Source organism: Cnephaeus nilssonii (genome assembly GCF_951640355.1).
Source record: "Cnephaeus nilssonii genome assembly, chromosome: 23".
In the NCBI taxonomy this organism is placed as follows: Eukaryota; Metazoa; Chordata; class Mammalia; order Chiroptera; family Vespertilionidae; genus Cnephaeus; species Cnephaeus nilssonii.
Genome location: NC_137094.1, coordinates 13070401 through 13097802, shown reverse-complemented (window position 1 = coordinate 13097802; position 27402 = coordinate 13070401). Strand labels below are relative to the sequence as shown.

The following is a 27402-nucleotide window of genomic DNA, read 5'->3' as shown; positions in this document are numbered from 1 at the left end:
CTCCTGGTTCCTAGGTCGACGCTCCACCCCTGAGCCACACCGGCCGGGCCCACCTCATTGCATTTGCCAGGATCCCAGGCATCCTGGCAGTGACACCCACAGGAAGTCGGAGCCCAGTCTCTGGCTGACCCCACCCCACTCAGAACGGGGCTCGGCCACCCCGGGCAGCCTGCCCAGGGCGGATTCCACGCTCCATAACCCTCCCTGGGGGCCCGGAACCTGGGCACTGGGCAGGGGTGTGGCCCCCAGCCCGGCCTGGCCCAGCGCCTGGTCCCTGGGTGCAGCCAATGGAATCATCTTTCCTCCTCTGCACCCAGCGGGCAGGGAGACCCTGGGCCACTCCTGCTGGCCCGCCGCCCTCTCTCCCTCCTCCACCCCCACCAGCGGGTGTCTCCACAGCTGCAGAGCAGGCTTGATTTGATCCCCCCCCTCCCTCCCCCCACCCAGGTTCCTCTCGGTGCCTTCCCAGACTTCAGATCCCTGCCAGGAAGGTTCTCAAGTGTTTTCTAATCTCTTCTCCCATTTCCATCCTCTCTAACAGATCCCAGTTTAATAAGGTTTTTCTTCCCAGTCCCCCGCCCCCCTGCCCCCCACCCACCCAACCGCTTCCACTTTGCATCACAATCCAAATGGTTCCTGCTGCTCTTAGCAGACTGTCCCTGTGTTACTTTCAGGGATGCAATCTGGGACCCCCGGCTCCCGGCTGCTCTGCCTCCGACTGCCCACCTTGCAGCTGCCATCTTTCCTGGCAATTTGCTTTGCCCGTCCACACACCAGCGTTCGCCGCGTTGCATTCGGGAAGGCTAGCAGAGCCGGGGGTGTTAATTCTCTAATTGCAAATATTGGTGCCTGAACCCGAAGACCGGGGGGAGATGTGCAATTCCTTGGCGAGCTATTTCTCACCAGGGATTTTTTTTTTCAAATATATTTTTATTGATGTCAGAGAGGAACAGAGATGGGGAGAGAGAGAGACACATCAGTGATGAGATAGAATCATCGATTGGCTGTTTCCTGCATGCTCCCCACTGGGGATCAAGCCCACAACCCAGGCATGTGCCCTGACGGGAATCGAACCGTGACCTCCTGGTACATAGGTCAATGCTGAACCACTGAGCCACGCCGGCCGGGCCCCAAGGATTTTGAATGTGGCGTGCTAGTTGTGTGTTTTCAATCCTCGCCCGGATGGAATTCTTTCTTTGCATCAGGTGCTTTAAACCTGCGTGCTCATGAAGCGTGCGTTTGGGTTTTCAGCGTCCTGTCTTGACACCATCAATGCCTCCGGCTGCTGTGCTTGGTGCTTGAGGTTCTGGGGGACCCCCTCCTGCAGGTGCTGGGACCATCGGGGTTGCTTGCACAGAATTTCCCAGGGGTGCGGACCAGAGGAGCACCAGCTCCCCACTGTGAACCGAGCAATTCCATGTCCACCCTTCGCGGTTCCCCTTCAGTGGTTTCTAGAAGGAATACATTCTGGGTGAGGTGCCATTGCCTAGCTCAGTGGTCGGCAAACTCAGTCCACAGAGCCAAATATCAACAGTACAACAATTGAAATTTCTTTGGAGAGCCAAATTTTTTAAACTTCTTCTAACGCCACTTCTTCAAAATAGACTCGCCCAGGCCATGGTATTTTGTGGAAGAGCCACACTCAAGGGGCCAAAGAGCCGCATGTGGCTCGCGAGCCGCGGTTTGCTGACCACTGGCCTACATGATGTCTGTGTACTTAACACATTGCGGACAGATCTCGAGAATTCTGGTGTTTTCTGTTCTAAAGCTTGTGGCCTGTCATGAGAATTCGTTAAAAAGGTATTAGCTTGTAAGAACACGTGATACATAACTTCAAAACGCAATGGGTATTTAATTGTAAAGCGTGCCTTTAACATTCATGTAAAATGTTTTTGGTCCTCGTTCAACAGAAACTTATCTGGCCACTGGGTAAAGCTAGCAGTACAACTACTGGCCCGCAATGTGTTAAGCGAGCAAGACGTAACGGAGGCTTACACTGAGTGGCCAGATGATGATGATCTCTGAATGCATAATCATCTGGCCACTCAGTATACATCCTATATAATAAAAGGCTAATATGCAAATTGTCCCCTCGACCAGGAGTTTGACCAGCAGGCAGGCCGGCCAACTGCTCATGTCCCCTCCCCCTGGCCAGGCTGGCCGGACCCCACCCATGCACGAATTCATGCACCGGGCCTCTAAAACACACACACACTCTTGAGTGGCCAGATTATTGTGCGTTCAGAGATCATCATAATCTGGCCACTCAGTGTAAGTATCAGTGACCGAGGGTCTGGTTCGGGCACTGAGTGTCCTCAGAAGCCCCCGGTGACGCTTCCTGGGGGCAGTAGGAACTGCTGTGGGTGCTGTTGTTCAGGTGAGTAGACCGGTGCTGGCAGAGGGCGCGCACGCACTCAAGGTCACACGTCTGCTACCTTGGGGAGCTGGAGTCTGAAGCCAGCTACAAACTCGGTTGTCATTTTGGTCTTTTAAAAATATCAAAATTGTGCACACTGCAAAACAGACAGAGACCCGCGGGGGCACAGGGTGGGGGTGGCTACATCCTAAGCGCGTGCCCAGGAAGAAGAGACGAGGCTGCCCTGGTTTGAAATTCAGCGATGATGCCCTCTCCCCGGGCTCCTGAGGAGCGGGCGGCCTGCACTCCGCACGGCAGCAAGCAAGACCAACTTCCGCTTAGAGCAGCCTTTTTTTAAAAAAAAATTTTTTTATTGCTTTTAGAGAGGAAGGGAGAGGGAGAAAGAGATAGGAACATCGCCCTACCTGGTTTGGCTCAGTGGATAGAGCGTCGGCCTGCGGACTGAAGGGTCCCAGGTTCGATTCTGGCCAAGGGCACATGCCCGGGTTGCAGGGTTGATCCCCAGTAAGGGGTGTGCAGGAGGCAGCCAATCACTGGTTCTCTCTCATCATTGATGTTTCTCTCTCTCTCCCTTCCTCTCCCTTCTTCTCTGAAATTAGTAAAAATATATTAAATAAAAAACATCAAAGATGAGAGACCGGCTACCTCCTGCACACCCCACCCTAGGGGATTGAGCCCTGAAACCCAGGCATGTGCCCTTGACCGGAATTAAACCAGGGACCCTTCAGTCTGCAGGCTGATGCTCTATCCACTGAGCCAAACCCGCTAGGACTGAGAGCAGCTCTTGACCTCCATGCCCCCAAGCTCAGCCTCTTCCTGCGGGCTCCTCCCCTCAGCCCCCCGCCTTAGGTGCGCCCCCTGCTGGTCTTCAGGAGAAGCGCCTGTCCTGGAATGAGAGCAATTGCACCCAAGTACTGTTTTTTTTTTTACCCTTCGGGGCTGAGAATTGGGGGTTACTATCTTGATCAAGGCCGGCTTCTCAGAAATGATCATTTCACATCTTGGTCGTGCTGCACCCCAGGAGAACAGGGCAGCCCGAGTCGTGAGCAGGGCCTGCAAAGATCAGGTCCCTAAGTCCTTACCATCAAACTGTGGTCAGGGAGCCAGCGGCCTCAGTACCACCTAGAGCCGTGGTCGGCAAACCGCGGCTCGCGAGCCACAGGCGGCTCTTTGGCGCCTTGAGTGAGGCTCTTCCACAAGATACCACGTGCGGGCGCGCACGTACCGTGCGGTGGAAACTTCGTGGCCCATGCGCAGAAGTCGGTTTTCAGCCTGGGCGAGTCTGTTTTGAAGAAGTGGCGTTAGAACACTCAAGGGGCCAAAGAGCCGCATGTGGCTCGCGAGCCGCGGTTTGCCGACCGCTGACCGAGAGGATCATTCCAGATGCACAATCCGGCTCTCTCCCCAGGTACCTCGGATACAGAGCACCCTCTGAGGCTCTGGATCTGGCTCGCGGTAGATTCCATGTTTCTGAAAGATCTAAAGCACAACTGCGTTTGCAGGTGGATTCAGGTGCCAGCCCCACAGGTTAATAGGTGCATGGCCCTACCCATTGGCCTCTCTGAGCATCAGTGGGATTTTCTGTAAAATAATGGAAGCACTAGACATCTACTCAACGTTCAGGGTCCTTCTGGTCCTAAATCTGAGACCTCATCCTTGCCCAGTGACTCCTAGCCCAGCCATAACCCACCCGGCCGTACCGCGTGGAGAGTGTCCCACTCTGATGGCGAGCTTAGCTGCTTTTCCCCAGAAATCTGCATGTTCCCTGCTCACCGTGGACAGTGGCTCACCCTCACCAGCGTGCTCGCGTTCCCAGAAACCACATGTCCCCAGAAATGGACGTCTAGGTCCAAGGAGCCACTTCCTCACCACCACGGTGATGTGGCATTGCCAAAGTGTAGGGCCTCCCTCACTGGGGTGACAGGGGAGAAAGCTGCCCTTCGGACCCGCTGGCTTAGATGCCCACTTTCTTCTGAAGCAGAGCTGGGCCTGGGACCCCCTCAGCTCTGAGGTGCCCCATGCCCCGCTTGGCAAAATGGCCTTGATCTTTGCCCATTAAAATTCCGCTCAATAGCCCTAGCCGGCTTGGCTCAATGGATAGAGAGTTAGCCTGCGATTCTGGCCAAGGGCACATGCCTGGGTTGCAGGCTCGATCCCCAGTAGGGGGTGTGCAGGAGGCAGCCGATCAATGATTCTCTCTCATCACTGATGTTTCTTTCTCTCTCTCTCCTTCTCCCTTCCTCTCTGAAATCAATAAAGAAATATATTTTTAAAAAATTCCGCTCAATAAGAGACACACCTAAGGTTTTAAATTCTCCTGCAAAGAGAACTGCTGTGCGGCACAGGAAAACACCTACGTGTTGTTTTGTTTCATCCTCTTAATTGGATTTCCTGTTTCTCCTTAGGCAACCGAGAGCCCCATTTCCCCGTTCACAGAAAAACACTGGCCACCATCGTCACTGTATGGGGTTCTGCCGTCTCGGGAACGGGAGTCCTTACACCACCAGGGACTGAGGATGAAGGAGACCCTATCCGCAGCGCCTTGGGTTAGGACCGGGAGGTAAGTGCCCCTGATGAACATACATCTTCTTCAAAGTGTTAGTGGGGAGAGAAGCACTACTTCCCGTGATAAAATAAGTCACGGGGTGTCAAGTGCAGCATAGAGAATATAGTCAATAAAGTTATAATAACTGTGCACGGTGACACATGGCTACGAGGCCGATTGTGGTGACCAGGTGGTAAGGTAAGTGAATGCTGAGTCACTATATTGTACACCTGAAACTAATATATGTCAACTATAGTTAAAAATGAAATCTAAGCCGAAACTAACTTGGCCCCCTTAATTCCGGTCAAGGGCATGTACCTTGGTTGCGGGCACATCCCCAGTAGGGGGTGTGCAAGAGGCAGCTGATCGATGTTTCTCTCTCATCGATGTTTCTAACTCTCTATTCCTCTCCCTTCCTCTCTGTAAAAAATCAATAATATATATATATATATATATATATATATATATATATATATATATATATATAAAAATGAAATCTAAACACCCGGCCGGCGTGGCTCAGTGGTTGAACGTCAACCAATGAACCAGGAGGTCACGGTTCGATTCCCTGTCAGGGCACAGGCAAGGGGTTCGGGCTCGATCCCCAGGGTGGGGTGTACAGGAGGCAGCCAATCAATGATTCTCTCTCATCATGGATGTTTCTATCTCTCTCCCCTTCTCTGAAATCAATAAAATTTAAAAGGTAAGTAAAATGATAACAAAAACTATTCATGGGAAAAACAGGAGTGGGGTGTTTAAGTTGTGGAACCTTCAGGGCCCTTGTCCTTAAGAAATTTACTGTCTGGGGCAGGGGGTGAGGCCTAACATAGTGAAAATGCTATCGTGGGGCCGTAAACAGAATATCAGGGGAGGGAGACCAGGTGCGCCTGTGGGCATGAGAACTGTTCCACGGAGGAGCTGGCCCCTGGGAAGGTCAGTCGGCACCGCAGAGCCGATGAGACAAATAGAAGCATGGGGGCCCAGGGACCAGCTTACTCAGAGACATGGGATGGAGGCCAGGTTCCCAGAAAGCAGGCTCTCCCTGGCGCACAGGGCCAGGCTGCGGGCACAGCCAGGGAGGCGGGTTGGCCTGACGTTGGCCGCCCCCTCCCAGAGGCAGCGATGCCTCTACAGCTGCCAAGGCCGGGTCCTCCCGAGGAGCCCAGGACTGGCATTCGGGGTTAAGGACCAAGCGTTGAATTGGCCCAGGAGCAGCCCTGGCCCCGTGGTGCCCGTTTCCCGTGGAGACACCGCGGCCCATAACTCACCCAAGCGCCACGCGTGGCGACGCTGTCCGGGCCGTTAGGTCCGGAAAGGGCACCTGCTGTGCTCAGGGCTGGGGTCAGCGCTAAGTGAACTCGGCTCCGATGGAAGATGCTGACCCTTCTCCCTCGGGTCCCGTTATCTGGACGAGCCGCGTGGGCAGGAGCATGGAGGCCGCATTGACGGCTGCTCAGTATATTTGTATTGATTTCAGGGAGGAAGGGAGAAGGAGAGAGAGAGAAACATCCATGATGAGAGAGAATCATTGATTGGCTGCCTCCTGCACGATCCACACTGGGGATCGAGCCCACAACCCAGGCATGTGCCCCACCGGGAATCGAACCGTGACCTCCTGGTTCATAGGTTGACGTTCAATCACTGAGCCACGCCGGCCTGGGTAAAAGGCACCATTTCACGTGTACAGTTTAGTGGCGTTCGGTATACCTTTCTGTCTGATACCAACACCCGCTCCCTCCACTCTGCGCCGTAGACCCCTAATGCCCACTTCCGCAGCAGCCTGCAGGGATTGTCAAGGTAAAGGGATGTTTTCTGCAGTGTTTATGTCCTTTTTTTTTTTTTTAATTGTTTAAAGCAGCGGTTGCCAACCTTTCAGACCTCACGGACCACCAGTGGTCTGTGGACGACCAGTTGGCGACCGCTGGTTTAAAGTATTACATATGTCTCCTTTTTCCCCCATCAACCCCTCCCCGGCCACTCCCACCCCCCAGGACAAGCCCCCACCGCCCCAGTGTCCGTGTCCATTGGTTATATGGACACCGCTTCCCCCCACCCTCCCCTGCCTTCCCTCTGAAGTTTGACAGTCCATTCGGTGTTTCTCTGTCTCTAGATCTGTTTTTGTTCATCAGTCTATGCTGTTCATCATATTCCACAAATGAGTGAGATCATGTGATATTTACCTTTCTCTGACTGGCTTATTTCACTTAGCATAATGCTCTCCAGGTCGATCCATGCTGTTGCAAATGGTAAAAGTCCCTTCTTTTTTATGGCAGCATAGTATTCCATTGTGTAGATGTACCTTTTTAATCCACTCTTCTGCTGATGGGCACTTAGACTGTTTTCCCATCTTAGCTATGGTCAATTGTGCTGCTATAAACATAGGGGTGCATATGTCCTTTCTGATTGTTTCTGATTTCTTGGGATATAGTCCTAGGAGTCCGATTACTGGGTCAAATGGGAGCTCCACTTTTGACTTTTTGAGGAAACTCCATACTGTTCTCCACAGTGGCTGCACCAGTCTGCGTTCCCACCAGCCGTGCACGAGGGTTCCTTTTTCTCCGCTTCCTCGCCTGCACTTGCCGCTTGTTGATTTATTGGTGATGGCTTATTACTTTTAACCATGGGACATGGGTAAGAGGTGCTGCCGCTGTTGTCAGCTTGCTTTATGGGCCACTGGTGACGCTTTTGAGTGGTGTCTCTAGCCCTCCTCCCCCCCCGGGGAGCCTGGGGACTTACTGTAAGTTTGCCTCGCATGGTGATGATTTAGGAAGGAATCCATATGTCACCTGATGGCAGAACTAAGAGCATCAGTAATTGTTCATGCCGCTTCTTGTCACCGTGTAAATACATGGTTTAGGGCCCTGGCCGGTTTGGCTCCGTGGACAGGGCTCTCTTTCATCTCTTGTCACCACCGATTCAAGGTCAAGCCCCCGAGTTGAGTGTCTGCATTTGGGGGCCAGCGCTGAGTCATCTATACAGAAGGCAGGAGTGAAACCAGAGCGCGTAACTCTGTTGTTCTGAGCCGGCGTGCTCGCGCCCGGGGCTCCGTGGGGATGTTTCTGGCTGGTTCCCTGAGATGAGGATCCATTCTGATGCTCGGGTCCAACAGTAGCTGCAAAACTGCCAGCAACTCGGGGGCCAAGTTAGTTTCTTTCCCGCAAATAGTATCAGAACGTGTGTATCGGTCACTTAAAACCCTCCTTTGGGAAATCAGCGTTTCTGTGCTCTTCCCTTCCAGAACAGAGGTCAGCACACGATGGCACGTGGACTACAAAGCCTAAACGGAACGTTTCCCAAGCCCCGTCGCAGAACATAACGCACGGCGGTGGTGATCCATCAACTAAGCCAGGGGTCGGCAAACTCATTCGTCAACAGAGCCAAATATCAACAGTACAACGATTGAAATTTCTTTTGAGAGCCAAATTCTTTAAACTTAAACTATATAGGTAGGTACATTGTTATTAACTTAATTAGGCTCCTCCTAAGTTGGCCTTTGCTAAAAACTCAAGGGGCCAAAGAGCCGCATGTGGCTCGCGAGCCGCAGTTTGCCGACCACTGAACTAAGCGTCCATCGACATGAGGCTTGGGAGGGGCAGGCTCCGGGAGGTCAGTGAACCCCCCGATATTGGATACAAAACTGGGTTGCTGATGCAAAAGTGCCTTTTTGGAAGGCGAGGGATCAGAGCTATCATCAGCCTCTCGCGGGGGACCATGACCTCAAAGCAGGGAAGCCGCCGCGGGGTGTGGGAAACGCAATACAAATGATAAAAAGATGGCGAGAACAGTGCTCTCTGCACCAGAAAATACCATCAACCGCCGTGTCCAGGGAGCCAGAGGGTCAAAGGGTCTAAGACAGGGGTCGGCAAACGGCGACTCGCGAGCCACATGCGGCTCTTTGGCCCCTTGAGTGTTTAGCAAAGGCCAGCTTAGGAGGACCTTAATTAAGTTAATCACAATGTGCCTACCTATATAGTTTAAGTTTAAAAAATGTGGCTCTCCAAAGCAATTTCAGTCGTTGTCCTGTTGATATTTGGCCCTGTTGACTAATGAGTTTGCCGACCACTGGTCTAAGCGAGCAGCAGGCACATGACATTAGAGCCCAAGTTCTAAAGACCTATGTGCAATGCCTCGGGCTTAGAGAGCTATGTTTTCATCACTCTCCCTTCTTCTCCATAGGATCATGGGAAATCACCTTGACCTTCTCTTAGGAGTGGTGCTCCTGGCCAGCCCTGTGCTTGGCTTGTCTTCCTGCTCCTCGGATGGCCGCATCGCCTTGTATCGTTCCTGTAACCTCACCCAGGTCCCCCGGGTCCCCGCCACCACTGAGCGCCTCCTGCTAAGCTTCAACTACATCAAGGTCGTCACAGCCACGTCATTCCCCTTGCTGGAGCGGCTGGAGCTGCTGGAGCTTGGGACTCAGCTTACCTCCTTCACTGTTGACCGAGAAGCCTTCAGGAACCTGCCCAATCTCCGGATCTTGGACTTGGGCCAAAGTACGATAGACTTCTTGCACCCAGATGCCTTTCAGGGACTGCCCCGTCTCTTTGAACTTCGGCTCTTTTACTGTGGTCTTTCCGATGCCGTGTTCAAAGATGGTTACTTCAGAAACTTGCCGTCTCTGAATCGCCTGGACCTGTCCAAGAATCAGATTCATAGCCTTTCCCTTCACCCGTCATTCCAGGAATTAAATTCCTTGAAGTCCATTGACTTCTCCCTCAACGACATACCCATCGTATGTGAGCATGACCTCCAGCCCCTCCACGGGAAGGAACTCTCCTTTTTAGGTCTTGCTTCCAATAACCTGTACTACAGGGTCTCCGTGGACTGGGGGACGTGCAAGAACCCACTCAGAAACATGGTCCTAGACACCCTCGATGTTTCTCAGAATGGCTGGACCGTGGACATCATAAGAAACTTTACCGAGGCCATCAGCGGCACCCAGATTTTCTCTCTGGTTCTTGCCCGTCACATTATGGGTCCGGGCTTTGGCTTCCACAACATCAAAGATCCTGACCGGCACACCTTTGCTGGCCTGGCCCGAAGCTCACTGAGTCGCCTGGACCTCTCACACGGCTCGATCTTCTCCCTGGGCTTCCGGCTCTTTGAGACCCTCAAGGCGCTGAAGGTCCTGAACGTTGCCCACAACAAGATCAACACGATTGCCCGGGAGGCGTTTTATGGGCTCGACAGCCTCCAGGTTCTCAACATGTCCTTCAACCTTCTGGGGGAACTGTACAACCCTAACTTCCACGGACTGCCCAACGTCGCCTACATCGATCTGCAAAAGAATCACATTGGGATCGTCCAGGACGAAACGTTCAGATCCCTGCCAAGATTGCAGACCCTGGACCTCCGGGATAATGCTCTGAAAACGATCCACTTCATCCCAAGCATCCCTACCCTCTACTTGGGGGGCAACAAACTGGTGACGTTGCCAAACACCAAGTTCACAGCCAACTTTGTCCAGTTGTCGGAGAACAGGCTGGAACGGGTGGATGAGCTCTATCTCCTTTTTCAGATCCCTCACCTCCAGATTCTCATTTTAAATCAAAACCGCCTTTCCTTGTGCGAATCCCACCCTGGGCCTTCTGAGAGCCTCAGCTTAGAGCAGCTTTTCCTCGGAGAAAACATGCTGCAGCTCGCCTGGGAGACGGGGGCCTGCTGGGATGTCTTCCAGGGGCTGGCCCGCCTCCAGCGCCTCTTTTTGAACAATAACTACCTGAATTTCCTGCCCCCCGGCGTGTTCAGCCATCTGGTCGCCTTAAGGTTACTCAGCCTCAACGGCAACAGGCTGACCACTCTCTCTCCCGGCGACTTCCCGCCTCGCCTAGAGGTGCTGGACGTGTCCAGGAACCAGCTCCTCTCCCCCGACCCCGAGGTGTTCGCGTCACTGCGCGTCCTGGACGTCACTCACAACAAGTTCATCTGTGAGTGTGAACTTGGCCCTTTCATCACGTGGCTCAATCAGACCAACGTCACCCTCCTCGGGGCTCCCGAAGACCTGTCCTGCTCGTACCCCAGTCCCCTGCTGGGGATGGCCCTCTCCTCGCTGACCACGGAGGGCTGCGATGAAGAGGAGAGACTCACGGCCCTCAAGTTCTCCCTTTTCGTCTTGTTCACCGTCACAGTGACCCTGTTCCTCGTGGCCATCCTCATCGTCACCAAGTTCCGGGGGTCTTGCTTCCTCTGTTACCAGATGGTCCAGAGACGTCTGTTCGAGGACCGAGCCCAGACCAGAGAGCCTGACACGTACAAGTACGACGCCTACTTGTGCTTCAGCGGCAAGGACTTCGAATGGGTGCAGAGCGCGCTGCTGGCGCACCTGGACGCTCAGTACAGCGGCCGAAACAGGCTCCGCCTGTGCTTCGAAGAGAGAGACTTCATGCCCGGGGAGAACGTCATCGCCAACATCCACGACGCCGTGTGGAGCAGCAGGAAGGTCGTCTGTCTCGTGAGCAGACACTTCCTGCGGGACGGGTGGTGCCTGGAAGCCTTCAGCTGCGCCCAGAGCAGGAGCCTGGCCGACCTCCGTGGCGCCCTCATCGTGGTGGTGGTCGGGTCCTTGTCCCAGTTCCAGCTGATGAGGCACGCGTGCATCCGGGCGTTTGTGCAGAAGCAGCAGTACCTGAGGTGGCCCGAGGACCTCCAGGACGTTGGCTGGTTCCTGCATAAACTCTCCCAACACATACTGAAGAAGGAGAAGAAGAAAGACGGGGACATTCCGCTGCAGACGATAGCTACCGTCTCCTAGTCCAAGGAGCGGGACCCTTCGACGGACCTCGCGGATAGCGCTTCACCTTGTATTTGCACCGAGTCTCCCTGGGGGGTCCTTTTTGAGGTTCCTTTGCCCGACTCTGAAAAAAACAAAAACAACCATAAAGCTCTTGATTTTCATAGCAACACGAACTGCAAATGGGCAGGAACAGGTCTGGAAGATCGCAGCTGCCCCCCGAGGTCCGCACTCTCCACCGATTTCCTGTCGGACTCAATAATACCGTTCTCTTGTGTCAACTACAGGTATTTCCTAGTCGTGGGAGGACGCCGTGAGAGAAGGTACAGCTGACGGACACCCCTCCTCCAACAGGGTTCAGTTCCAGGAGGGGCTGGCCACGCGTTCGGAGCCCTGTGTGCTCTGCGGGACAGCGCTAAGCAGAAGAGAAACAGACACAGGGGCACGTGTCCTGCTTGCACGGTGGGAACAGCGCCCTGGCTGGGTCAAGGTCACCCTCAGTCTCAGGGAGGAGAACGGCCCCAGAGAAGCCGGGATGAGAAGAATTAGCTGTCTTGTGGCCACAGCGCTCCTCCTGCTCTTCCCTTCAGCTCCTCCAGGCAGAACGTGGGCCGGGAACTTCCTGTCGGCAGGTAACCTTTATTCCGTGATTTAGCGCCGGCCTATCTGAGCTCCATATGCCATATAATGTACCAACCATTCAAGTTCTTCCAGAAGGAACTTAGCCGTTGGTCACAGATCCCGGCTTGAGTTCTGATGCTGCTGCACATTAGCTCTGTGACCTGGAGCATGTTACACGCCCTTGATGGGCCTCGGTTTTTCACCTGTCGCATGATGGTGTCTGCCTCCTAGAGTTGCCAGGCTTCTCAGATCTTGACCTTAGTTGCCCCAGTGGCCAAAACAAGAGGGTGCAAACACAGAGGGCCTCTTAGATGGAATCAGAATGTCTTTGAAGTTGGTTTTTTTATCATACAAGTTTTATTTTTCATGTTTGTTTCAATATAGAAATGTTTTTCTGAAAGTATTAAGAAAAATCGAAAGCAAGGAAGGTTCGCCAACATGACCTGTGGCTTTCCGGTCCAGCAGGGCCCCAGGTCAGCTGCTGCCGTTTGAGGAGCACACAGAGGCCTGGGACTCGGCATCCAGAACGTCACTCCCTTGTCTTCACTGTGCGCCCCGAATCCTAACCCCTCCCGCACAGGCACTCACTCACACATGGACACACACACATGGACTAGCTGTTCTCTTCCTGGTTTCTCTGATCCAGGAAGCTGAGCTTGCCATGCACCGACTGTTCTCACATTTGAACAATGACTGTGCCCATTAGCACTGTTCATCATCGCAGCACACGCACCCCCCTATTCTACGGTTCTGCCCTTCCTTCTGGAATGTTCTCCCATCTCTGCACATCCATCCTACCTGTTCTTCCAAACCCAGCCCACCAAGCCTCCTGGGTGCCTCCAGCCCCAAGGCCTCTCTTCCTTCTGGGCAAACTCTTAGCACACCAGCTGTCCTTTTAAAACCAGCACCCCTTCCTGCCTCCTTTCAGAACCGGGGCCTGTCTGGCCCCCCAGAAGCCCCCCCGCCCCCGAGGAAAGACCCTCCCTTCCGTGTCCCCTCCCCAGCAGTTGTGATGCTTTCTGAGGCCACTTTCCAAGTCCCACTTCACCAGAGTCGCAGCATACAGGGCAACAGCGAAGGTTAGCAGGGCCGCGTGGAGATGGGGGTACCAGCTGGCCAGCGGAGATGCTACTTGCTAAGCAACTGCTCCTGAATTCCACTTAACAGTTCCAAGTCGGTGAGCTGATAAACCCCACAGAGCGCGGTCCTTTGGCGTCACTCCTAAATGGGAGGAACCACCGCAGTTTGGCCCATGAGTGGCGATCGCTGGCTGTGTTTGAAATGGAGACGATTCTGGAAAATCTAGACCAGTGGTCGGCAAACCGCGGCTCATGAGCCACCTGCGGCTCTTTGGCCCCTTGAGTTTTTAGCAAAGGCCAGCTTAGGAGTATCCTAATTAAGTTAATAACAATGTTTGGCTCTCAAAAGAAATTTCAATCTTTGTACTGTTGATATTTGGCTCTGTTGACTAATGAGTTTGCCGACCACTGATCTGGACTATTGTTTGGGGCTACTGTAAACTTCAGAGAGAATCCTGCTCATCACCCCAAAAATACAACTGACTTTGACCATTTCTTATCAACCATTTGAACCCGCAGGGACTAGTATTCCAGACGGTCCAGATAGAATGTAAAGGCGGTTGAACGTTTGAAATTATGAAATAACTCTCTTTGGAGGATAGGAGAAGATGAAGCCCAGGTGTAAGGTAGATAAATGCTCACCTACCACAAGACAAAATCCATTTATATTTTTAAAATATATTTTTATTGATTTCAGAGAGGAAAGGAGAGGGAGAGGGAGATAGAAACATCAATGGAGAGAGAGAATCATTGATTGTTTGCCTCCTGCATGCCCCCTACTGGGGATCGAGCTCACAACCTGGGCATGTGCCCTTGACTGGGATTGAACCTGGGACCCTTCAGTCCACAGGCCAACGCTCTATCCACTAGGCCAAACCAGCTAGGGCAAGACAAAATCAATTTAAAACGCCTAGAACAGTGGTCGGCAAACTGCGGCTCGCGAGCCACATGCGGCTCTTTGGCCCCTTGAGTGTGGCTCTCCCACAAAATACCACAGCCTGGGCAAGTCTATTTTGAAGAAGTGGCATTAGAAGAAGTTTACGTTTAAAAAATTTGGCTCTCAAAAGAAATTTCAATCGTTGTCCTGTTGATATTTGGCTCTGTTGACTAATGAGTTTGCCGACCACTGCCATAAAGGATACTCGATGTCCAAAAGCAAATGAAAGGGGAAAAAAAAAATTCAACCTTCTTTAGTCATCAGGGAAATGCAAATTCAAACCACACGCTGATACCACCACAGGCCCAGCAGCATGGCTAACATGAAAATGACCGGCAGCATCAAGTATTAGCCAGGGTGGGAGCAATTAACACTCAACTACGTTATTGGTGAGAATGTAAATTGGTGTCATTTGCAAAAACAATCTCTCGTTATCTGCTCACGTTGAGGCCACACGTGCCCTAGGACACTGCAGTTCAGCCCATAGGTATACACACATCAGAAACCCATGTACCTGTAGTAGATCAATTCATGAAGGGCTTATAGGACACCCCCCCCCCCCCAAACACCTTACCTTCATTAGGAGTGGCCTCTGGTCTAACTGTGCTTGTTTGTTTCTCAGCCGCAGCCAGCCGTGCTTGGGGGGGTCTAGAAAGATCAAAGAGGGCTGAGGTGAGGCAGGGAGTATAAGCTTTCATTATGAATCAATGGTATTATTTAATGTTTAGCTCTCTGCATGCATTTCATTGATACTTTCATAAGGACAAAAATAACCCATGCATGCATACATAAAAGGGAGCTAACTTCTGACCTTGGCAGAAATAAACTTCGCCACAATTTTTAAAATGAAGCCACCGACAAAGAAAAACGACATTGTTTCAACAGGTGGACGATCTATATATATATATAATGTTTGGCTCCGTTTTATTTTAAGATTAAGGGGACTTTTCGTCTGTTTTACTTAGCAGTGAAATATTTTATTCCCCCACGGCCACAAGACCTTCCATGTAGACAGGCCTTTTAAGAAGTCGAACGTTTTTCTTTTTACAGACAATCCCCTGGCAGGAACGCGCGCGGGGTCCTCTCGGGCACCGCAGCCCGGGCGCGTGTGACAAGGCGGCCTTATTCCTGCATCTCGGGGGCCGGAGCCAACAGGCTGGAGGCTTGTTTTGATTCCTCGCTCGGGACGCTGCTGCCTCCACGAGGCCTTGTTTTTCTGTCTCCCCGCTGCAGGGTGATAAAAACCAATGACATCATGTCTCCTCGGCCGGCCCCTCCAGGAAGCAGGTGGGCAGAGTGGCGGCCGTGGCATTGCTGGGCTGGGCTGGGCTGGGCTGACCTGGGTTTGTGGCTCCCATAGCCCTCGGGGCTAACACCTGAGGCCGCTTTCATGGTTTTTCCAGGGACCTTGGCTCCCGGCTCCTTCCCCCTCTGCAGCTGTCACAGGCCCAGCCTGCGGCCCGGGCCAAGCCCTCGGGGGTTTGCAGAATGAAGTCACCAGCGTTGCTGTGCGCTGGTCCACGTGGAACAAGAGGATCTTTTTGGAGAGGGACCAGGACTCACCAGTGGCCCTTCGGTGGAGGCCTCCGGGCTTTGCTGTCGAACGAAGGAGGAAACGCTGGTATCACCTGGCTCAGGTGGAGTCCCCAGATGAGCAGGGGGCAGGAGCTCCCCGGCCCTCCCCCTCCCCGGAGACATGCTGGCCCCCCATCGGAAGAGCAAGCTGTCGCCCGGCCAGCTGTGTGCTGCTGAGCTGCTCGGAGCCCCAGGTACGGGGTGTTTGGGTTGTTGTTGGTGATTTCTGCCCAGAATGAAAAGGCGTGGGAAACAGCGGAATTGTTCTAACTGTACAGTGGTCGGCAAACTCATTAGTCCACAGAGCCAAATAGCAACAGTACAACGATTGACATTTCTTTGGAGAGCCACATGTTTTAAACTTAAACTTCTTCTAACGCCATTTCTTCAAAATAGACTCGCCCAGGCCGTGGTCTTTTGTGGAAGAGCCACACTCAAGGGGCCAAAGAGCCGCATGTGGCTCGCGGTTTGCCGACCACGGCTCTAACACAAAGGACATGCGCTGCAGAACCTGGTGGGTGCACAGAGGGGCGGCTGCTTGCTCACTGCGGCCTTCTGGGGTCCTGGGGCTCCCGGGTCTGCCTTCGGCTCCTCCGGCTCCCACACTGTTCCGCGTCCCTGCGGTGAGCTGACCTTCTTGGAGGTCTAGGCACCGCCTCTGGGAATCCGAACAGGGAACCCCCGAGCTGTGTTTTTTTGTGTGTTTTTTTTAAACACCCGATAAAATGGGCAGCTCCTAAGGGCACTTCAGTGCGTCTTGACATTTGTCTCCATGCATGTAATCACCACCTCCATCGAGAGAGAGCATTTCTGTTGCTGTAGAGCAGCGGTTCTCAACCTTCCTAATGCCTGACCCTTTAATACAGTTCCTCATGCTGTGGTGACCCCCAACCATAAAATTATTTTCGTTGCTACTTCATAACTGTAATGTAAATATCTTTTATTTCCGATTGTCTTAGGCTCTACAGCAGCTCCTGTCGCAACCCACAGGTTGAGAACCGCTAGCAGGGTCGCCTAGGACCATCGGAAAACACAGATATTTACATTACGATTCATAACAGAAGCAAAATTACAGTTATGAAGTAGCAACGAAAATAATTTTATGGTTGGGGGTCACCACAACATGAGGAACTGTATGAAAGGGTCGCGGCATTAGGAAGGTTGAGAACCACTGCCCTAGTGGTGTCCACGTGCATTTTCCCAATGGCCACAGGGAATACCACTTCCCATGCTCGTTACCCATTTAACACGTATTCTTTTAGGCAGTGTTCATTCAAGTCCTGTGCCCATCTTAACACATCGCGCACCAGTAGTTTAATTGCCAGCTTTACCCAGTGGCCAGATAAGTTTCTATTGAACGAGTACAAAAAACGTTTTGCAAAGTATCATACTTTAAAAAGATACTAGCTTGTAAGAACATGTAAAATAACTTTGAAATGCAATGGGTATTTCATTTTAAGGCATGCCTTTAACATTTACGTAAAACACTGTGTAATATGAAAACACGAGAATGCTCCTGATCTGCCTGCAATGTGTTAAGTGGGGCATCTTTTTATCAATAACTGGTAGGCATGCTTTCTATATTCTAGTGCAGTGGTCGGCAAACTCATTAGTCAACAGAGCCAAATATCAACAGCACAACGATTGACATTCCTTTTGAGAGCCACATTTTTTAAACTTAAACTTCTTCTAACGCTACTTCTTCAAAATAGACTCGCCCAGGCCGTGGTATTTTGTGGAAGAGCCACACTCAAGGGGCCAGAGAGCCGCATGTGGCTCGCGAGCCGCAGTTTGCCGGCCACTGTTCTAGGGAGAAGTCTTTGTCAGACACATGTAATACTCATATTGTCTCACAGCCTCTAGCTCGCCTCTTCGTGGTATTTTTTTAAAACATGTTTTTATCTTTTAGAGGGAGAGAAACATCCATCATCTGCCTCCTGCACCCCCCACCTGGGGATCGAGCCTGCCGTGGGGGCATGTGCCCTGCCCGCCCTCAGGAAGAGTCAACCTGCCACCACCCTGACCGTGGACGTCCAGCCTCCAGACCGTGAGACGTCACGTTCCCGCCACACGCCCGAGGGGCCCTGGCACTGTGCCGGGGGCGTCGGCTCACCGGCTCCTTGGAGGGGCCTGGCCGGTGTCCCCGCTGGAGGCACAGCGGAAGCGAAGGCCCCCACGCGGGGAGGCGGCGGCTCTCGGAAGGGCTGCTGCTGAGGAGCATCGGTGCCGAGGCGCAGCCTGCAGGGCTCCGAGGGGAACCAGGCTGCGATGCCCACCTTCGTGCCAGCGCTGAAGGCAGAGCGTCCAGGTCCGTGTCCCTCAGGCCCGGGCTTTAGTCTGAATGTGTCCCGGCCCCGGTGCTGCCTCAGTGGTACCGGGGCACTCTCCTCGCCCCACGGCTCCCCTCCGGCAGCTCCCAGCTCTGGGCTTATCTCTGAGCTCGTTCCTCCCCCACCCATAAAACGTGGACCCCACCGTCTCCCCGATTTGATCATCCGAAGGGTCTTGGAGTAATTGTGGCCTCCTAAGAGAACAGGTGTTCTGACAAGTGGGCGGCGAGGGTGGGCGGTGGTGGCTCTGGTCGCGGGGGTCCCCACTGGGTCCCCAGTAAGGCGACCCCAATGGGAGCCCAGGCTTTCAGGGGAGTTTTCCCCACGTCTATTGATGGGAACGAAAAGCAGACCTCCGGCATCCCCCAAGGAACTGGGGCGTTTCCTCTGGGGTAGGTACCCTAGAGGACCCCGACCCCCACCCCTCTCTAGAGGACCCCCACCTTCACCCCTCCCTAGAGGGGAGCTGGCGGGTCCTCTGGCTCACCCTCCTGTGGCCTTTCTCCCGGTCGCCCCCAGGTGGCGCTGCAGGACCATAGCCCCGGGCCGTCCTCAGCCTGCGGCTCCACTACCTCCTGCAGCTTCCAGTCACCCATCAGGCGTCTAGGTGTCCCTCCACGGGACGTGGGAAGCGGCGGGGGGCTGAGAGCCTGGCCGTGGAATGTACCCTGGCGAGCACCCCCCACCCCATCAGCCTGCCCTCCTCCTGCCCCAGTGCCCAGGGGACCGCCCTCCCTGCGCTGCTCCTGCCCCCAGACACCCTACCAGCACCGCAGCCACATGCAGACATGGCCTCACACACACAGACACGCGGGAAAGGAAACGCAGGACGATCTTCAGAGACGGAGCCGCCCAGCCGCGCCGCGAGGGCTCCGTGCCCCACACGAGATCGCTCCTTGGGTGCAGCTGTCACCCAATCGCAATAAAGTAGAAACACCCAGAGCACCGGGACCCCGTGGCTGCGCAGTGCGGGGGGTAAGGGGGGTCCGTGCGGGCAGGTGTCAGGATAAGGCCTGGCATTGGCTGGGGTGGATGGAGCCCCCGGCCCCCCCAGGCCTCAGAAATACCGCTCCTCTTCCCATCTGCCTCTCGCCGCTTTACCGCAGCGTTCACCTCCTGGGGGCCTCCGGGGAGAGACACCGCGCAGGAGGGGGCGGGGGGTCCCTGGGGGACTGTGTGTGTCCCACCTCAGAGCAGCCACAGCCATGGCCTCCCCTCTCCAAGGCGTCTCAGGTCTCCCCCCTTACCCCCGCAGGGAAACAGGAAGCACCTGGATGTGCAGAGTGAGGGGTTCAGGGGGAACCCCCTTCCCCAAAGCCCCAGAATCGGGGTCCCTTGAACCAGAGCCAGACCCTGCCTTTTGGGGATACCAGGTGGCCACCTGGAGCTGGGTTCGCTGTCCAGCGGCACCTCAGGCCCCAGGACGTGTTGGTCCCACTCTCGTGCCCCCCCCTTTGCCCCCCAGTGTGCTGGCCTGTCTGTCGCTTAACGGTGTGTCCATGTGGCCCTTGACCCCACGCGGCAGCCCTCTCAGGACAAGGACGCGTTCATTCGCGCTCTCGGAACCTCCCGGGGGAGCGCTCATGTGACGGTGGCTCGGTAAGGGGACAGTTACATGAAATAAACGCAACTAGAGCTCCGTGGTGTGGGGGTGATGGGGAAGGACCTTGACCTCCCCCGAAAGCCAGGACGTGGACTCCAGGTCAGAGGCCTCATCCACACACGGCCCCTCTGCCCACCCGGTGCCCAGCAGGGGCTGCACGGGGCACAGGTGCCTACAGAGCCCAGGCCGCCGGGCCGCCGGTCTCCAGCCGCCCTGGGGTGCGCCCTGCGCCGGGGATGCCTGTGGAGACCCAGGGGCGCTGCCCGCGGGCGGAAGGAACAGACTCCGGACGGAGCCCACCTCCGGGCTGCGGCTTCCTTCCTCTCCCGGGGCTGTTATCGCTCCTTCCCACTCATCCTCGGACCGAAGGGAACCTTTGGAAACCACGGGGGGGGGGGGGGGGGGGGAGAGGGGCTCCCCAAGCCAACCGCTTCTGAAGGCCGGTCTCCAAGCAGGAAGGCCGCTCTTTCCTGTTTAGACATCGTGTCTGGCGAGAGGAAGTCAGGAGCAAAGCAACAATAATAACGACATGAGCCCCTGATAGTGAGTGTCGCTCGTATGGAAGATGGCTGTGGTGCGAGGCCTGCCAGGCCCGAGGGACCCGGGGTGGCTGGGGGCTGCTGTGGTGGGACTGTGGGCTGTGGTGGGGGGTGGGGGTGGGATCCCTTAGGGGTGCCCCTGGGCGCCCGAGGGACTCTCCAGGATTGGGGAGACTGGAGAGCTTTGCCATCTGCCCGGTTCCAATCCCACCCCAGCTCATGCCGACAGCTGGCCTCAACCAGCCACTCGGCTTTCCCGGCTCTGAGACAAGACAGTAGCTACCTGCCACGGGCACCCCCGGCCCGCACCCTGGGGTGTCTGCGGGCCGCCGTGAAGCAACACCCAGGCTGAGGGTGCCGCTCAGCTCACCTCCCAGGAGGGTGGCAGGCTGAGGGTGCCGCTCAGCTCACCTCCCAGCAGGGTGGCGGGCTGAGGGTGCCGCTCAGCTCACCTCCCAGGAGGATGGCGGGTCCCAAAGGGGCCCGGGGCTTGGTTCCGGAGGGAGGAGAGACCCCATCGGGGCAGCGGGTCCCAGGCCTGACTCAGGTGTCCTTGGGAGCTGATTGGCTGCCCAAGGCGAGCCCCTCGTGCCCTCAGTCCCTGCCAACGGGGTACCCTCTGCCCAGTGCACCGCCTGTCCTCCTCCCCCCACCCCCCCACCCCTCCCGCCCAGGGTGCTCAGTGCAGCTCGCACCACACACCCTGGCGGAGAGCTGACGCCGCGCTAGGCGGCCTGCTGGGCATCGCGTCTGGACATACCAAGGGAGGCAGAAAGGATCATGGGAACGGCTCCCGGACCCCACGGGAGGAGCAATCTCCCCGCTTTTCGCTCTTGAGAGGGGGCCTGTCCACGGAGTTCAAGTCCGTAGGGCGCTGGCGGGAAGGCCACTTCACGCCAGAGGCGCTTCCTGCCTGTGAGGATCCCACGTGGGGTGGGGGGCGTGTTTGATGCTTTGTCTCGACTCTGGGGGATGCTTCAACGCCAGCCTTGTTTATGGGAAGAACTGACAAGGAAGGAAACCGAGGCCCAGGAGAGCAGGTGGCCAGGCCAGGTGAGTAACCTGCCAAATCCGAGCGTGGGGATCGGCCCGGCTGGCTCGCATTTGCGCTGCCTCCTCTCTGCTCACCGTCCGCACCTGGCTCGGCCGGCCCGGCTGCCTGTTCCGATGGGACTGTGTCTGATCCTCTCCTGAGACCGTTAAAACACGGAAACCGGGGGTAACGCGCACCGAGCCAGCCACGCTGGAGCCAAAGACAAACACACGTAAAGGCTGACGGCTGAGCCCTGAGCTTTGAACGCGCGGCGATGAGCTAAGGGCCCGGGAGAACAGTTGGTAAAGGAGCCGCCGCGTCGAGGACGGAGGCGTGAACCCGGCCAGGCACGCGCTTCCCCGGTGCCGGCCGCAGGTGGACAAGAGCATCCCCGCCCGGCCCGTGTCCACAAACACGCCGCCCCTGGGATGCAGACGGGTCCCCGGCCCCGCACCGCCCGGGGCCACGCTGTCAGTCACTGCCGTCCCATCCCGAGGCCACAAGCAAACGATCTCTTTCTAAAGAAAGACGTGACCACCGAGATGGGGTGCGGGCGCTTGCCGCTCCGTGGCTGAGGTCACCCGGCCCCAGGCTCCTGGTCCCCTCTGCTCTGGGGGCTCCTCTCCACCGGCCCCCCTTCACACCCCGCCCCCCAGACCCAGCGGACTGACGGCTCCTTTCAGCACACAGCACACAGCACACAGCACACAGCAGCCTCTCCTGGGCCAGGAAGTTTGCTCTCTGTCCGCTTCTATTTTGGGCGTTTGGACTCAGCCCTGGAATGTTGCAGGCCTGGGAGGAATTGGCCGGCCTCAGCACTTTGCTGTGCCCCTGGCTCCCTCCCCACAACCCCCTGCTCCCCGGGACAGACCTCCTAGTACCCCCCCCATCCCCCCACCCTGGGCGGCAGGCGGCTGCCTGAAAGCCCAGCGCCTGCTCCCCAGCTTAGCAGCCGGAGAGGTGAGAGATGAAACGTGGGAGCCGAGGCCACGGCCTGGCCAGGGCACGCCGGCCCCTCCCAGAGGCCCCGGTGCCGGGAGAGGCTGACCGCTCGGCGGTTTTCTGCAGCAGAGGGACATGGCCTGTGATCGCTAACCTAGACTACCGGAGAGGGTCCCCTTAGCAGAGTTAGGGCAAAACAGACGCCCTTCCTCAGAAAGGGGGGCTCCTGGCTGTAAAAATAGACCCACCGTGACCATCTGGGGGTGACCTGGCCCCCCGGCCAGCGGCCAGCCCGTGGTGTGTGTTGGTACTGGGAACTGCGTCTTATTCGCTGTGTTATGGCCAGCACATGGGAGGGAGGGGAGAAGGAGGAGAAAAGGAAGGGAGGAAGGAGCTGTATGTCCAAGGACATAGTCGACCAAGAAAAAGAGCGGCTGGCTCTGTGCAAAGCACCCCTCTAGCTTCAGCGGGGAAGATGGGGTCCCCAGGGGCGAACGGTCTAGCTTCTACTGACCCAAAACGCACCCTCACTTCAGTGCTTTAGACCCTGCAGCAGCCAAGACTGAGGCTAGACAGCAGGAAGAACTTCTCGTCACTCCCCTAACCACAGCTGTATGGTGACACATATTCGCCGCGGTCAGACCCCCCAACAATGTCCAGGCTGTCTAATGCAGACCCCTCGAGTCAGGAGAGCCATGAGCCAGATTGACAGGAATGAGTCTTTCCAGCGATCCCAGGCTCAGAAGGTCCTGCTCCCTCTTGGCAAGACACATAGAATTTCAGACCTTGGAGCCGGGCTTCTCACCCTCAGCACTGTTGGTGCTTGGGGTCAGACACTTCTTTGTCCGGAGGGGGAGGGTGTGGGGGAGCATCCTGTGCCCCATGGACCACCTGGGAATCTGCCGAGCGTAATTCACAATCAAGAGATTTCTCAAAGTCTTTTGGCTCCGGCCTGACACCATTCAACATTGGAGCACACACCTCCCGGCTCTGCTTCTGAGCGGAAGGTCTACCCTCTAATTGCCCCTTACCTCCCCCAGCAGTCCCCTCAGGGATGGAGGGTTTTATTCTGGTCTACACACCAGCCCCTGTGAGTCTGGCTAATGGGAGTTTGCCTCGCGGGCCAGGCCCACGCTTGGTGGGCGGACAGCAAGGTCTCTGGGCAGATGCGGCCGAGAGCCAGACCTTGGGGTTGTCAGAATCGCCGAGAGGAGGCCCCTGGGGGTCTTGCCCAAGCTCATCCCTCCTGGTCACTCTGTAGCTCCACGAGCTGGCCCCGCAGCGTCGCGATGGCGAGGAATTGCAGCCGAGCACACACAGAGCCCAGTGGGGCGTCTGCATCGACGTGTGCATGGGCCCCGGCACTCACACGCTGATGGATGGGACCTGCCTGGATTCCGTCTGGACGCTGCCCTGCAGGGACTCGATGGGCGATTTTTTTTGTGAGCAAAGCACGGAGAAGTGCCTGGCTTAGTGCTTTTTTAAAAAGCCCCGAGTGCCTTGGTTGTGGGCACATGCCCAGTGGGGGGTGTGCAGGAGGCAGCTGATCTGTGTTTCTAACTCTCTATCCCTCTCCCGTCCTCTCTGTAAAAAAATCAATAAAATATATATATATATATATATTTTTAAATATATTTTATTGATTTTTTTTTTTTATAGAGAGGAAGGGAGAGGGATAGAGAGTTAGAAACATCGATGAGAGAGAAACATCGATCAGCTGCCTCCTGCACACCCCCTACTGGGGATGTGCCCACAACCGAGGTACATGCCCTTGACTGGAATCGAACCTGGGACCCTTCAGTCCGCAGGCCGACACTCTATCCACTGAGCCAAACCGGTCAGGGCCAATAAAATATATTTTAAAAAATAAGTAAAAAAGCCCCGAAAGTTCATGAAAAGGAGAACATGCTCCCAATGACTTGAAAACTGAGTACAAGACTCTTAAGTTAATCAGTCTGCCTGTGTTTGTCCTCAACAAAAGTGCTTTTAATTCAATTACCTCCAATTCTGTCTATTCACTCAACAGAAAGAGAGGTTTGCAATAATGAACTTGTTGAAAAAAATAAAATTTCAGCCAACGCCTGAACCAAAAAAAAAAAGGATCATGCGATAAACCTGGGGGATGAACAGGGAGTCCGCGCTGGCCGTGCTCAGAGCTGGTTCGCCCACACACTCGGTGCCCAAACCCGGTGAGGCCACCACAGGGACAGCAGCGCACGCGTTTCTGTGTGTTCCTCTGAGCCTGCTCACTCACTGCCTGAGGCTGACTTGAGCCTGTGCCCGGACCTTCGGCAGGGTCTCCAGGTATAAGTGATTTTTAAAAAACATCATCATAAAGGAAAATTCTGTTCTTATATAAAATCCCCAGTGCTTCTTCTTACACTTAGTACTGTCCCCTTCTCCTTCCCCTGGAACCCCGTCTGTCCACTGACTCCTCTCAGCCCAGGTCACGCTCACACCACCCCGCCCTGACCGGTTGCTCAGTTTGTTAACGCGCCATCCTGACCCCCGGTCAGGGCCCATACAAAAAAAATAGCATCCCAGCCTGGCCGGCCTGACTCAGTGGCTGAGTGGCGACCTATGAACCAGGAGGTCACCGGTTCGATTCCTGGTCAGGGCACAGGCCCAAGTTACAGGCTCGGTCCCCAGTAGGGGGCGTGCAGGAGGCAGCCCATCCATGATTCTCTCTCTTTGTTGATGTTTCTATCTCTCCCTCTCCCTTCCTCTCTGAAATCAATAAAAATATATTAACATTTAAAAAGTAATAATAGCATTCCACTTGTACAGAAAGTTCTATAAGTGAAACTGCATTACTTCTATAGCTGTGTGTGCACAGAAAAGGATCGGACCACGGTGTGCACGTCTGAGAAGGTAGGTGGAGGTTAGCTTCCTATGTCATATTTGCACGTTTACAAACAAGAACTGAAGGGAACATAATTGATAAAGAATATCAGCACCTGCCCTAACCGGTTTGGCTCAGTGGATAGAGCGTCGGCCTGCGGACTCAAGGGTCCCAGGTTCGATTCCGGTCAAGGGCATGTACCTTGGTTGCGGGCACATCCCCAGCAGGGGGTGTGCAGGAGGCAGCTGATCAATGTTTCTCTCTCGATGTTTCTAACTCTCTCTCCCTCTCCCTTCCTCTCTGTAAAAAATCAATAAAATATATTTTAAAAAAGAAAAAAAGAATATCAGTGACCCAGGGCTGCAGGAGGCGGTTGGATCTGGCATCAGCCAAGTATCTGACAGTCCCTGTCCTTTGTCCCCGCCCCACTGAGTCACACTGGGGCCTAGAGCGGGCCCCCCAAATACCCAGTAGTAACAATGATCTTCCCTTCCCTTCTTTGCTGGGAGACAAGCCCCACAGCTACATCCGGGACACCGCGGCCACCTCCGGCAGCACCTACCAGCGGATTCAGTTGCTGCCTGAGGACAAAGAAGACAGGACTGTGTGGGGTCAAATGCCGTTCCTTTCCCTTGCTCACGAGGAGTGCTGTCATTGTCAAAGCACTTCCTTACCGTTATTATTGCGAAAAACACAGGGACCCTCGCGGTCACCACTTCTGTTTAACGTTGTACTGTCAGGAGAGAGGAAGCGGAGAGACGCAGATCTCTAGGAATAAGCCTCTGAGAGGAAGTGCGAGCCACGTGGATATACATCACCGGTTCTTTGACCACTCACCCATCAGCTTAGGTTGCCTCCATATCTGGGCTGTTAGAAATAATGCCGTCATGAATGTGGGAGTGAAGCTTTAAAATTTTTTTTTCTCCAAGACACCGATTTCACTTCCCTTAGATATAATCCCAGAAGTAGAACTGCCTGATCGTTCTATGTTTAATTTTTTTTTGAGAGAGAGAGAGGGGAAGGAGAGAGAGAGAGAAACATCCATGATGAGAGAGAATCATGGATCGGCTGCCTCCTGCCTGCCCCCCACTGGGGATCGAGTCCGCAACCCAGGCATGTGCCCTTGACCGGAATCGAACCCGGGACCCTTCAGTCCGCAGGCCGACGCTCTACCCACTGAGCCAGACCGGCCAGGGCGGCCCTTTTGGTTCTGACGTTTCAAGTCCCTGACTCTGCACACTGACATATTTGAACGCCGGGAAGGAGACTCGGCCTGAGTCAGCTCAGGCTCCGTTCCTTGCCTTTCTCTGCGGGATCCGCCTGGAGGGCGGGTGACCCTCAGAGCCTCAGCCACAGGCCCAAGGCCCACACCCGGCAGCAGTAAACGTGGAGCAGGGGACACGGGGTGTCTGTGGGCACAGCTGACAGCAGGGCGAGGCCTGCGCTTTGGGGAAAGCCAGGCGCAGGGGGCCGCGGAGGCGGCAGGAGGCCGCGTGCAGGGAGCGCAGGAAACACCGGGGAGCGTGTGCCTGGGCCCGCCGGGCCGCGGAGAAACGTGAGGAGCAGCCACACAGGGACTTCATTGGGTGTCAGGCGCAGGGACTGTTTTTGTTTGGGTTCCAGTCATAAATGAACCCTACACGGCAGGGTTCCCAAAGAGAGGTTCCGGGGAAATGACTTCCATTTTAGCAGATGGAGTAAATCACCTCTCAGTTTCCTTTTCTCTTTTAACTTTTTAAAAAATATATTTTTATTGACTTCAGAGAGGAAGGGAGAGGGAGAGAGAGAGAGAAACATCGATGAGAGAAGCATGGATCGACTGCCTCCTGTACGCCCCCAACTGGGGATGGAGCCCGCAACCCGGGCATGTGCCCTGACCGGGAATCGAACTGTGATCTCCTGGCTCATAGGTCGACGCTCAACCACTGAGCCATCCAGATCGGGCTTTTTTTTTTTCTTTTTAAAAAAACTGATTTTGAGCCGAAACCGTTTTGGCTCAGTGGATAGAGTGTCGGCCTGCGGACTGAAAGGTCCCAGGTTCGATTCCAGTCAGGGGCATGTACCTTGGTTGTGGGCACATCCCCAGTGGGGGGTGTGCAAGAGGCAGCTGATCGATGTTTCTCTATCATCGATGTTTCTAACTCTCTATCCCTCTCTCTTCCTCTCTGTAAAAAATCAATAAAATATATTAAAAATAAATAAATAAATAAATAAATAAATAAAAACTGATTTTGAGAGGAAAGAGGGAG

At 54.9% G+C, this 27402-nt stretch overlaps 1 protein-coding gene and 1 long non-coding RNA gene across 5 annotated transcripts in view; one reads left to right on the top strand and one right to left on the bottom strand.

Moving 5' to 3' along the window:
- TLR5 (toll like receptor 5) overlaps positions 1-19307 on the top strand; it is a 42862-nt gene extending 23555 nt beyond the window's left edge. The window contains exons 2-7 of one of the 4 annotated variants that reach the window (XM_079763701.1): positions 4783-4937; positions 9099-12284; positions 12658-13450; positions 15340-15576; positions 15693-16058; positions 17774-19307. In XM_079763701.1, the coding sequence (XP_079619827.1) occupies positions 4894-4937; positions 9099-11673 (2619 nt within the window). In that variant the 5' untranslated portion in view covers positions 4783-4893 and the 3' untranslated portion in view covers positions 11674-12284; positions 12658-13450; positions 15340-15576; positions 15693-16058; positions 17774-19307. Of the gene's footprint in view, positions 1-4782; positions 4938-9098; positions 12572-12657; positions 13451-15339; positions 15577-15692; positions 16059-17773 lie in introns of those variants that run through there. The other 3 variants (XM_079763699.1, XM_079763698.1, XM_079763700.1) reach the window with 3 other exon arrangements.
- LOC307094674 lies at positions 728-25888 on the bottom strand. The gene is made up of 3 exons (XR_013813114.1): positions 25716-25888; positions 14864-14937; positions 728-1451 (listed from the first exon to the last, which is right to left on the bottom strand). It is a non-coding gene; the product is annotated as an uncharacterized lncRNA (long non-coding RNA).
- Positions 25889-27402: the final 1514 nt, after the last annotated feature.